Genomic DNA, 13,199 nt, shown 5'->3' with positions numbered 1-13,199 from the left:
GTTACTAATCCACATGTAATAATGCGGATGGAATGGATTTACACTATTAAGATATGGAATTATGTACATGTTTAAAAATGAAAAGTGAAGCTATCATTAATATAATATAATATAATATGAACATATATGTAATGGAAAGCAATCATTATTCATTGATAAAACCAGTACTTTACAACCAACCAGAAACAAAAAGAATAAAAATAAGCTTAATCATACTAAGCTATAGCTCCAAGATCTCATGATCATGAATTACCGAAAAGAGGGAAACAATATGTCACGCGGTTGGATAATAAGATCCCATAGCAATGCCACACATTACTTCAAAGTCCCTAAAAAAAAAAAAAAAAAAGAAAAGAAAGAGGCTAGATAGAAAGGAAGAGGAGATGAGTGAATTCTCTCTAATTAAAAAAAAAAAACTAGAACGATGGCTATATGTATAGCAGTGAGCTGCACACGTTACCCCCACCATGTGAAAAGAAGTTTAACGTGATAAAATTGTATAAGGATTTGGATAAGCGTCGGTGCCTCCATAAAAAAAATATATAAAGAAGTCATAACTTTTCAAAGCATTAAAATAAATAAATGGAAAAGATTACAAAGGAAGGCAAGAGCGTGCCGCTATTAACATTCCCTTATATAGTTATGACATTAATTGTAAGGTTTCTTTCTTAAACAAGCAGAGCTGCAGAACTTGAATAAAGTGATGAAAAATACCACTCGATTCAAATCAGACCTTATAGACTTCTATCTTTTGCTTCTTCACAACTCGCCGCTTCGGTTTGTCCATTAGAGAGAGGAAAAGATGAGAGCCATCCCTACCATTCTCATTACAATTTGGCTTCTTCTGTTTAGTTTCACTAATGGTTTTTTTTTCCTTTCTCTCCACACATTCTTTACATGTATTGATATTTACTTTAATCTTGAAACTTTATGTTTTTTTTATACGAGTAACATTCAAATATAACATGTCATATATCTCCCAAGAGAACGTTACTACTATATTCCACATGTTTATTAATCTCGAACTTGCGGTGACATTGCAGGAAGGATCGTGCTTGATGCCAACGCGGCAGAGTGTTTGAAACAGTATCTTGAGGTGATACAAGTCCCCACAACCAAGCTCCCTTCAGGAAGCCAAGTTTTCCAGGTTCAAATTCTGAATGAGTGCCCAAGTGGATGCAGAATTGGGCAAATCCATCTGAGTTGTGGCTCTTTTCATTCTGAGAGACTCATACGTCCTCAAATATTGAGGCCCTTGGGCAACAATGAGTGCCTTGTTAATAATGGGATCCCCATTGCCACTGGTGCAACTGTCTCTTTTGAATATGCCTCACCAAACCAGTTCCCTTTTTCTGTTTCCTCCCTATTCTGCTCAGTTTAATGAATGCTTTCAGTGATTAATAATGCTACTAGTTTATAGATACTATGTAATGCTAGCATTAATCTGCCTATCAAATTGAGATTTAATCCAATATATTTCTTAATTGGCCATGGTTTACATTTGGGATATCTTAAGTTTGAGTTTCCTCCTTGATTGGGTTATGAGATGTTTGGATGAAGACAACACCAGCCTTTATGTTTATGTACCTAATAAAGCTAACCTAATTCATCCAAGGTACCTAAAATATTGCCAAATAAAATATGTACTCCGTTCCGTATTTTATTAATTATGAAAGAATGTGAGTGGTTAAGATTATTTCTTACTTATTGTAATAAAAATGCAAGATGGTGATTTTGCAATCTCTTTGCCAACTAGAACAACAATATCAAACAAAGATTTATGGGTATAGTAGTAAGCGAGGTGATAGTATTCTTCACGTAAAGTGTTATTGAAATGTGAAGCAATTACCAAGAACACTCCAACTCAACATGCAATTCTCTACAATAAATAATGTGTGCACTAACAAAATTTAGTAGCACTCTCCAACTCAACATGCAATTCTCTACAATAAACAATGTGTGCACTAACAAAATTTAGTAGCACTCGAGAGAACGAGGTTGACCAAAGGCAAACATTCCCACAAAAAAAAGAAAAGAAAAAAATTTAACTTTCAAATTGATTTGTGAAATTTCTCTATTCTTAATATCTGTTTTGGAAATTAATATCTATAAAGTATAAACTAATGCAACTAGAATAGCCTTTTCTTTTAATTTCTTTTTAATAACTCTAGCCGCGCGGCTATACTCCTTTTAAATATAATATACTTAAAGCGTATAGCCAGGCGGCTATACTACGGTTTTGTAATTATAAAAAAATAGTATAGCCGACCGGCTATACCTGTTTGACACGTGTGCACTAGGAGCTAGGCGCTAGGCGGTCCTCTATTTTTTTTTTCATAAACAGTATAGCCGGGCGGCTATACTACTACCCTTTTTTATTATAGAAATAGTATAGCCGTGCAGCTATACTGTTTTTGACACATAGTCGATGGCCGCTAGACGAGACTTTTTTAAAAAAATAAATTGTATAGCCGCATGGCTATACTCGGGATTTTTTTTTGTACAGTATAGCCGGGCGGCTTTATTGGGGTTGTGTTTTTTATTTTATTTTATTTTATAAGGTTTCCTAAAACATAGGAACAAATGTTTATTGAATTACAAATAACATAAATAATTTCTAACACCCTCCCTTAAACTGAACTTTATCCAAACTTCAGTTTAGAAAGAGTCTCCAAGTAACTTTGTTGTTGCTGCTGCTGCATAGCCGCGGCTATACTCATTACATATATAGATACTGTGATCTTTTTTAAAAAAATTGGTTTTTCCCGACTTTTTTTTATCGATGGTTTAGAGCATTACCCATTACTATTAGGCCATTATCCGAGTTTCTATTGTCCCCTTTTGATTTTTGCTTTTCCAGAGTTATTACTCGTATAAAGAATTTAACATTTTCACATTTAATACTTGTAATTTACACATATGTACGTATTTTTCATGTTTAATACGTTTGGTTTTTTACAAAATTTTCAATAATACACACAAAATTCACGTATTAAACACATAATTTTTGCATATTATTAAATAAAAAAAATCTATTTTAAAAAATTTAAATCTATAAAGTATAAACTAAAGGAACTAGAAGATCCTTTTTTTATAATTTCTTTTAAATAAATAGTATAGCCGAGCGGCTATAAGCCGTTTAAATATAATATACTTACAGAGTATAGCCGCGCGGCTATACCACTTTTTATAATGATTAAAAATAGTATAGCCGCCTGGCTATACGCATTTTGCTACGTACTGAGCGCTGGCAGCTAGGCGGGTCTTCTTATTTTTTGTGTTATAAACAGTATAGCCGCCCGGCTATACTCCGGATTTTTTTTAAAAAGAAGAGTATAGTCGGACGGCTGTACTGGGGTCTTTTTAAAAAAAATTTATAAATATCTTGACATAGATAGTTTGATATTTTTTTATTAAAAAAAAATGGTTTTTCCCGATTTTTGTTTATCGATAGTTTAGAGCATTACCAATTACTATTAGGCCATTACTCAAGTTTCTATTGTCCCTTTTTGAGTTTTTACTTTTCTAGAGTTATTACTCGTATAAAGAATTTAGCTTTTTCATGTTTAATACTTGTATTGTACACGTACGCACGCATTTTTCATTTTAATACATTTGATTTTTTTACAAAATTTTCAATAATACACACAAAATTCATGTATTAATGATTTTTTTTCTCCACACATTCTCTATATGTATTTATATTTACTTTAATCTTAAAATTTGTATGTTTTTTTCATATGCATAATATTCTCATATAACATGTCAGATATCTGGCAAGAGAACGTTACTCTTATTTCACATGTTTATTAATTTCGAATTTGTGATATTTGACGAGAGAACGTTACTCTTATTCCACATGTTTGTTAATCTCGAATTTGTGGTGACATTGTAGAAAGGATCGTGCCCGATGCCAACGTGGCGGAGTGTTCGAAACAGTTCCTTGAGGTGATACAAGTTTTCCAGGTTCAAATTCTGAATGAGTGCCCAAGTGGATGCAGAACTGGGCAAATCCATCTGAGTTATGGCTCTTTTCATTCTGAGAGACTCATACGCCCTCAAATATTGAGGCCCTTGGGCAACAATGAGTGCCTTGTTAATAATGGGATCCCCATTGCCACTGGTGCAACTGTCTCTTTTGAATATGCCTCACCAAACCAGTTCCCTTTTTCTGTTTCCTCCCTATTCTGCACAGTTTAATAAATGTTTTTGGTATCTAGTGTCAGTTATTAATAATGCTACTAGTCTAGATACAATGTAATGCTAGCATTAATCTGCCCATCAAATTGAGATTTAATCCAATCTATTTCCCACTTGGCCATGGTTTACATTTGGGATATCTTGGGTTTGAGTTTCCTCTTGATTGGGTTGTGAGATGTTTGGATGAAGACAATGCCAGCTTAATGTTTATGTACGTAATAAATCTAACCTAATTCATCCAAGGTACCCAAAATGAATTTTATGAGTCCACGAAGTTTGATTGAAAAACTAGACAAGAACTTACATTTCTTTTTCCCTGTCAAACAATAAGTAGTGAGTGTTATCAATCCATTTATATTAATATGTATTAATAATGCTATATTGTAAAGTAAAAATCCATCGCTCACTTGTATCATCGCATTCATTTTTATATTGTAGAACACTACGTGACAATGTTAAATTCAAAAGAAAGTTTTCGGTGGATAATCATTATTCCTTGATAAAAGGTTGACTTAATAATGAGTATTTTAAGCCAACGAGGTCTAGCCGAGTGAAAAATTGACCTTAACTTGCAGACCAGTGGTCACAGATTCGAATCTACATGACACCTTGATAATGTGGGTGAGAGAAACCACCTAAGCCTCCTCGTTAACTTTGTCGAAAAAAAAAGAAGAAAAAAAAAAGAGTATTTTAATCCATTTATCCAAATCTGTGGGGTCCCTGACCATGAATGAAATCAAGCCCATTGCCTTCACAGTTCACAGTTCACAGTTCACAGTTCACGGCTGTATTTTCAATTCTCATCCCAAAAAGGGAAGTCCTGTTTTGGTGTGTGAATTTTGAGAACCGACATAAATGGCAAAGGACAGGTGGTGTAGAAATATATGGTCACAGCTTGAATTTCACGTGATGCATACACACTACTTGACACTCATTTGATTTTCTTTCCGCAACCAAAGCAAAAAGAAATGTGAAGGCTATAAAATTAAAGTATCGAGTATGTTCTTTCTGGTTGCAGCCTTTAAGTAAAATGTGAATTCATTAGAGAGAAAAAAAGTGTACTTGGCCGCCTTTCCCTTCCGCTATAAAGCACTTACAAATATGTGTCAAATTTTCAATGATCCAACAGCACTTTGTTCTGTTTGATTAGAAAGTTGCTTTGTAGCCTTGTATTGATATTATAAAGTGTTGGTGCTCATCTTAGACTTTTTAGATCTATCATGCTCTTTAGACTTTGTCCTCTCCATTTGCACATGAACATATATCAATAAACTTTGGTTTCAGACAAAGCAAACTTCTGCTAAACAATTTCTCCAAATTATTTCCTTGGTGTAGTTCTTTGTGAAAGAAAACTTCCCATTACCAAGCTGAAAGTGCCCGAAATCCCCTCGCCGATTTGTAGAGAATCGAAAATGGGAAAGACTTTGGTTCTAGCATTCTACATAACCATATGCTGTATTGCTTTTGTGATATCAAAGATTGTTATTTCAGTCCTCATCTATAGGCGATGGAAGAGAAAGAAGTTGGTTTTTGAAGATGGCGTCTCTGGTATATGGTTGAGATTTTGCATGTAAAGTATTTTGCTTGTTGAAAAGGGAAGAGAAGTGTGCTAATTAATGTATTGTACATGTGCAGGTGGGAAAATGGTTTTGTTTAGGGCTTCTGCAATGCAATCTCTCAAATCAGATACATTCTTAAAGAAGACACTCAAGTTGAGCAACAAGGACATCATTGGCTCTGGAGGCTATGGGACAGTTTATAAACTGACAGTAAATGAGTCCATAGCCTTTGCTGTGAAAAGATTGAACAGAGGAAGTGCAGATAGAGACCGAGGCTTCGAGAGAGAGTTAGAAGCGATGGGGGACATAAAGCACCGCAACATTGTGACCCTTCATGGATATTACACTGCTCCAAACTACAATCTTCTTATATATGAATTGATGCCTAATGGAAGTTTGGATGCAGTCCTACAAGGTATGATATCTCAAATTTAGTTAAGCCAAGGTTTTAGTCTCGAGTTCTGAATTGATTATTTAAAAAATAACTATATAGTGAAGCATAGTCCATGGTTTTAACTTTTATATTGTCTGATCATCTGGTAAATTTTGATGCAGGAAGATCAATGGAGAAGAAGCTTTTGGATTGGCCTTCCAGATACAAAATAGCACTAGGTACTGCAAGAGGAATATCATACCTTCATCATGATTGCATCCCTCACATAATCCATAGAGATATTAAATCAAGCAACATATTGTTGGATCAAAACATGGAGGCCAGAGTTTCTGACTTTGGGCTGGCCACTTTGATGGAACCAGATAAGACTCATGTTTCAACACTTGTAGCTGGAACTTTTGGATACTTAGCTCCTGGTACAGTTGCAGTACTTACCATCCAATTATTAATTATATTTTCAGTAACATGCTGCTTAATTACCTTCTGGTGTATTGGTATAAGACGGAAATTTTTTTCTGCAGAATATTTCGATACAGGAAGAGCAACAGCAAAAGGGGATGTTTACAGTTTTGGAGTGGTTTTATTAGAACTTCTAACTGGAAAGAAACCTACAGATGAAGCATTTATTGAGGAGGGTACGAAGCTTGTGACATGGGTAAGTAAACCCAGCCATTCTTTTGCTAAATGATATGTTCAGAAAATTTCACCAAATTTCCATGTTCTTGTGGTATTTTCAATCTGTTCTTGTTCAAATTCAGATATAGTGCCCAGGCAACTCGTTAATCAACAAAATAGTCTCTAGTATTGCTTTCATCATTGATCAGTACTTGATCTACTTGCCAATCAATCGGTTAACGATGTTGCAGGTGAAGGCAGTTATTCAGGACAAAAAGGAGGAGTATGTGATTGACAGTAACTTAGGGTGTTGTCCAACCGATGAGATTAACAATGCCTTTAGTATTGCTTTAATGTGCCTTGAACCAGAGCCTTCCAAGAGGCCTACCATGGTTGAGGTTGTCAAGATGCTTGAGGAGATAAAAAATAACAAAGTTGTAAAAGAGACTTAAATCATATGATTAATGCATCTCCTTTCTTTTAGACAATGTATAGATTCTATACACCAGTTTATGCCCTCAAGTGGTCCTAGCCTTCTTATCAAGAGCTTTCTTCCATCATTTCTCTCAGATATGCAGAAGTGATGAGTAATTGAGACATACATTAATTCTTTGTTTCAGGCCTTTATCTGTAAGCAGTAAGCACTAAATTATGTTGTAGATTGTACTTTAATCTAATGAGATTACCCTCACCCTAGACCCTGGCCACAGCAGAAGCCAATAAACAAATTCTAATGCCATAATTACATGATTGGATCCAGAGGTTATAAGGTCCAAGCAATTACTTTTTCCTTTAAAGAATTGAAGCTTACTGCTAGACTAGACATATAATTAATTTAAGAGATCAAAGACTTGCCAATAAGGATACAACGAACAACCTGGCTCAAGTTTATAAATAGGTGAGAAAAATATTTTCTTTTAGATTACACATCAATTTCCTTGTCAAGTAGGTACATAAACAGATACATAGAAGAAGATATCCTACAAAAGAGGCAAGAAAAATATTTTCTTTTAGATTATACATCAATTTCCTTGTCAAGTAGGTACATAAACAGATACATAGAAGAAAGATGACAGCTCAAGTAACCTTTTTCTTTTTTGCTAAGCAGCTCAAGTGACAAATAGACAGACATACAGCAGTTGAATAAAACCATATCTCCAAAAAAAGAAGAAGGAAAAAGCTAACTTGTGTCATCTACTTGAGGACTGATTCCAGTCCATTCACAACGGATGATTTTAAGGAGGGAGAAACTGGAGTATCTCCAAAGAATACATCGAAAAGAGCCAAAGCCACATTTTCTGATTCTATTGCAGCATCCACACTAGACGGAAGCCCATCAGCAGAGATGCAAACCTAAGTATCACAATAAATCTTATCGGATAAGAACGCTTGCAGGTAAAAAAATTGAGAAAATAGTATAAGAAAGCATGACAATAACAATGGTGGTTTAATTTTGCAAACCAGCTAAAAACACAAAGTATCAGAATGCGTCCCGAGAAAATTCAAGAAAAAAACAAGGGAAAACATAGAACATCAACAAGCCTAAATGGTTGATAGCCATTAGAAAAAAAAAAAAAAAAAAAAAAAAAGAGTAGACCTGTAAATTAGAACTTACAAGCATTTTCGAAGGGTCTGGCCAAGTCAAAAATATGAAAGTTCCCTTTTTAAGGGGTTGCCCTTGGAAGATACTACGGAATGTGGACAGTGCTGATTCATCAACAGGAGTGGGTGATTTGATTCTTGGGGAGATAGCATCATTCAAGGCATCCCAAAAAGTTTTACCGTCAACATCTCTAACCAGAACAATCTGTAATGATTTCTCCAGAGGAGCTGCAATTAAAGAACAGTAATTTTAGCAACCTCTGTGTGTGTGTGTGTGTGTGTGTGTGTGTGTGCAGCAAGGAAGATGCACAAGTTTTATGATCATTACATTGAAAAATGGTGCTGAACAATGACGAATCCTCTTGAATCTCAGCAGCTGATCTACCTTTCCAAGCATTCAAACTATTTAAGATGGACTGGTTCACATATAGCCCTGCAGCATAGACTTTAACGCCAATAATTGCAAAGACTTTTTCCCTGTATCCTGCAACCATTGCCAACATTGAAGTTATATGCTACATGAACCACAGCCATTAGATGAAAAGCTACTATAATCTCATAACTTCAAAAGATTAACAAAAACATGGGTGTGGTTAAAAGTAGTAGGTACTATGTGACAGAACTGTTATATTATGTTAATAGATGAAAAGCTACTGTAATATTTCTAATCATAACTATTTGTATCAAAACTCAACAAATGGCAATCTTTCTTTTTCTAGAATGGATACACTTTGGTATTAATTGAAGCAACTGACCGGTTCCAAGCAACGACAATGAAATCGAGCAACCTGGCAAGCTCAAAGATGTCTGAAATCTCACTTTGGTAGCAGGTTCCTCTATGTATTCTGCACTTCCAACTGTAGTTTTGTTTACATAGGGCAAACACATGAGATTTTGTAGGGAATAAAATCAAAAGAGAAAATAATAAGTGATTAAAAAGGAACAGCACATTTAATCTTGCAAATCAACACTTCATACAGTAGCTTCACATGATTGGGAATACCAGTGATAACACAATTTGATTGAACCACTACAAAGAGTTTCATGGCAAGGCATCTTATAGTAAGTGTAATTGTAAACGAATGTCATTGCCATCCAAACTTAACAGAAAGTTATTTATCTTTACTTCTTTTAGTTATCTCAAATTTCAACAAAAAATAAGAATGAACCAGATTATTTTTCACTTAGTGCTCAAGTTGTGTCCTTGACCTCAACTTCTCTGTGCTTTGCAATATCTCAGGCACAATTACACAACGCATTGTGCAGTTGTGAATTGTAACTGGTAGCACCATATAATAAGATCCCACTACATATGTATATGTGCAATTATGCCACATACAAATGTACGATCTAGAGAACCGAAATATGTGAGATTATCTCATTATAACTTGATGACATTTACAAAAAATGGTGTCATCTTTAACCAAAAAATTGCAGGGTGTCATGTTCCATACAGATAAAGTAAGACAAAGTCAAGTTTTATTCAGAAAGAACATGGTCTTTGCATGTATTAAGTCCAATAATAGCAGCTTAATCTTGAGTCAAGTTTCCCCACATAAAGCCAGTGTTTTTATAGTACATTCCTTTAATTTCATTACACCAGTGAAAACTTATCTTGATGATCATACTGTGTTCTAAATTCTATCCCCCCGTATGCCCTAGCTATTGAGAATTTCAGAAAGGAAAGCTTTTGTCAAGTCTAGTAGAATTCTTGTAGCTAGACTTCAGTGTTTCTAACATAAAATTTTGTTTAATTGTAAGCCATAATAACATAATTGACTAAAGCCACCGGCTTTCAGAAATCTATCTACTCTCCGGCCAGAAACTTGATTGCTTTTTATCCAAAATTTTGACCACATTTACAAGATTTTTGCCATAGGGTTTTCTGCAGCCATACTATTTATCTGATAAACATTTGAAAAACAAAACCATTTGAGGATCACATATGTTCTTTGCAAATGTAGCTAGTAGTTTAAGATGCATTTCTTGTTCTGCATAACTGGTGGGGTAAAACCCAAAAACCCAATTCGGAATTACAGGGAAAGAAAGTGAAAATAGTCCATATCAGTTGCTCATCATGGCAGCTGAATTTCAAACAACACAATAACAAACCATTTAACTTCATATAACACAAGATTGAAAAGAAACCCTGTAGAAAAATGAAACGAGAAATCAGGAAGCTGATGGGTAACAGGAATTTACCTGAAGATGAGGAAGCATTGAATGTGAAACGGGTCTGAGTTCTAATGTCCTCTGGAGGAGACAAGAAAGAGCAAGAGTGGGTTTGGCACAACAGTTCATTTGGATTTGAAATTCTAGCCACAAAGCCAACTCTGGGTCTGGAAATGCAGTTTCTGGTAAAAAAGGGTAATTGGAGCCTTGTTGGAGTGCAAATTGCTTGAGCTTCAAACATATTTGTATTTTTAGTGTTTCCAGGAAAACCCTTTTCCCAATTAAACTGTTTGGTAATTCAAAGACAAGATTTTGATAGGTTGAGCAAGGTCGGCTTCAGCTAGCCTGCACTCTGTTTCACTCTGCAGTAAAAAAAATAAACAAATCCTACAGTTTGTCCATAAATAGTAAAATAGTAAAATATTAGTCGGTGGTAAGTGAAACGATCAGTTAGTTTGCTCACTCACTCCAATAAGCCACTGTAAAAGGCGATATAAAAGGACAATGTTGATGATGAGGGTGATGATGTGAGAGAGACGCAAAGTCACTCCACGTGGATGTCCTCAAAAGCTCCAGTCTTTGAAACTTTCCAATAGAATTCCAAGAATCCCAAACTCCAAAACGGCTCACTGATGACGACTCCCGTTAATGAAAAATAGCCGTTACCTTTGCCTTTTTCTTCACTTTAAATCCCACATCTCTCTGTTTCTTTTCTCAGAGACCCAAAAGATCAGTTGTACTTTCTTCTTCATCATCAGTTTGGTTTCAGGCTTTCAACACAGCTAGTCAGTAGGAAAACTTAGTACTATAACAGCTCTCTATGGCTAAAGCAGCTCTCTCTCTGTTGCTTCTGCTCTTGTCCTTCACTTCAGGTACTTTATTTCACATGATTTCTTACAACATTATATCAGGTTCCTTGCATTAAACTTTATCCAAACTCCCCCAATATTTTAAATGCATTCCTACACATTGGCAGAATTTTACCTCTGATCACAAATCTATTGTTGTCTTTTGCAGAAACATTGCTCATGGTAAATGGACAGGTAACATCAGGTTCCTCAAGTATGAAATATAAAAATTCAAATACAAATCTATAATTTACTTTGAACTGACCTTTTTTCTTTCTGTTGTGGAAATGCAGAAAACTTGGTGTGTGGCAAAGCCTTCATCAGACCAAGCAACACTTCTAGCGAATCTAAATTACGCGTGCTCTCACGTAGATTGCCAGATACTTCGAAAGGGATGCCCCTGCTCCTCTCCAGATAACCTCATCAATCATGCCTCTATAGCCATGAATCAATACTACCGAGCTAAGGGGAACAACCAGTGGAACTGTGATTTTAGGGGCTCTGCCCTCATTGTCATGACTGATCCAAGTAAGTCACAGTTCTTAGTAAGGAAGTTTTGAGAAACATTACAAAGTTCTTTCACGGAAAACCATATAATTTCATTTGATTTGGATCCTATATAATTTCATGAAAACTATTTCTACTGGTATGGTAAATGAATTATGCCATATCATTTTTGTGTAACATTTCTTTTGTGTTGATTTGCAGGTTATGGTGACTGTATATATGCATAATTCCCCAGTATGAGAGAGTGCATGCATGTGCTTCTTCCAAACAAAAGAAAAAAAACTCTTGAGTGTATTCTGTTTGTTTGTAGAATTTAGCATTCAGTATTACCCTATATGCAATATGGGTATGGCTGTCAAATTTTCAGTTTACCTCAATTCAATAAAATTTTAAATGTTTGCTCTCTTTTAATAAATAAAAAAAGGGGGAACAATAAGTTTGTAACTCAAGTGATGGTCGAGAGTATTTACCTTAGTACATGGCACTTGAGATTCTAAGTTCGATTCCCCATTCCCCAATATCGCTTGTATATATATATATAAAAAAATAAAAATAAATAAAAAGGGAGGGGGTAAAAGAAAAGCACATGCTTTTTTCAGAGGTATCCCAAGCTGATCAGCATCCTTTAGGTTTTTTGTTTTTCATTTTCTTCGCATTGTCCTACTTCCACATCTAAACGGGGCATATATTATTGTGTGGGCATCCCATGGTCCCATACCATTTGGGGCCACAAAAAGCATAAGGTTAGACGGGGAACTTGGCACTTAATGTTTGCTTATTTGATGTTTGTCTTAAGTTGAAAGGGGCAGAAATCAAATTGAAATAAGTATTTGATCTTTAATCTAGTTTCTAAGGTTACAGTCAGCAAAGTGACAACTCTTGTAGGTCAATGGCGACGTGATGGCAACACATGCTCAAACTTCTGGTATAGGAAAGCAGAGCCTCTCTGAGGTTCTATCCCTTCTTGATGGGTACACAAGAACCAAATTTTGGCTCATACATTATGCACTAACCAATAATATACATTCCGTATAACTTTACAGAGCTATTATTGAGACACCAAAAAAATCATCATGAACTCCTCCTCTCTTTGTAAAACTCTAAAAGAAGTGCATTATGACATTTATGAAATTCAATAACAATTCCCAAAATATATTTGAGGAGTCCATAAACATATACACAAGCATAGCATCCTATGAAAACATAGATAGTTAAAAACTCAAACAGTAGATGCTTCTCCCATAGAACTAGCCATTAATCATCTGGCACGTGGTTGAAATTCATCTCACGCCTTCACGATTT

General features: G+C 35.2%; 3 protein-coding genes across 3 annotated transcripts; 2 read left to right on the top strand and 1 right to left on the bottom strand.

The window, feature by feature from the left end:
- The first annotated feature begins 5,352 nt into the window (after positions 1–5,352).
- Positions 5,353–7,330, top strand: LOC117625745 (receptor-like serine/threonine-protein kinase At1g78530). The gene is made up of 5 exons (XM_034357286.1): positions 5,353–5,748; positions 5,836–6,174; positions 6,315–6,569; positions 6,675–6,808; positions 7,020–7,330. The coding sequence occupies exons 1-5, from the start codon at positions 5,613–5,615 to the stop codon at positions 7,218–7,220; spliced, it is 1,065 nt and encodes a 354-aa protein (XP_034213177.1). The 5' UTR covers positions 5,353–5,612; the 3' UTR covers positions 7,221–7,330.
- Positions 7,331–7,753: 423 nt separating this feature from the next.
- On the bottom strand, positions 7,754–10,919 carry LOC117625682 (fatty-acid-binding protein 3, chloroplastic). The gene is made up of 5 exons (XM_034357212.1): positions 10,573–10,919; positions 9,126–9,227; positions 8,699–8,854; positions 8,384–8,598; positions 7,754–8,121 (listed from the first exon to the last, which is right to left on the bottom strand). The coding sequence occupies exons 1-5, from the start codon at positions 10,781–10,783 to the stop codon at positions 7,963–7,965; spliced, it is 843 nt and encodes a 280-aa protein (XP_034213103.1). The 5' UTR covers positions 10,784–10,919; the 3' UTR covers positions 7,754–7,962.
- A 288-nt stretch (positions 10,920–11,207) lies between these two features.
- LOC117625987 (glucan endo-1,3-beta-glucosidase) lies at positions 11,208–12,398 on the top strand. Its single transcript, XM_034357597.1, has 4 exons — positions 11,208–11,414; positions 11,560–11,585; positions 11,684–11,918; positions 12,099–12,398. Exons 1-4 carry the CDS (start codon positions 11,363–11,365, stop codon positions 12,122–12,124), a joined length of 339 nt encoding a protein of 112 aa, XP_034213488.1. The 5' UTR covers positions 11,208–11,362; the 3' UTR covers positions 12,125–12,398.
- Positions 12,399–13,199: the final 801 nt, after the last annotated feature.

The sequence above is a fragment of the Prunus dulcis genome, chromosome 4 (assembly GCF_902201215.1).
Source record: "Prunus dulcis chromosome 4, ALMONDv2, whole genome shotgun sequence".
Lineage (NCBI taxonomy): Eukaryota > Viridiplantae > Streptophyta > Magnoliopsida > Rosales > Rosaceae > Prunus > Prunus dulcis.
Note: the sequence above shows the minus strand (reverse complement) of the source record. Positions and strands in the feature narration are given on the sequence as shown.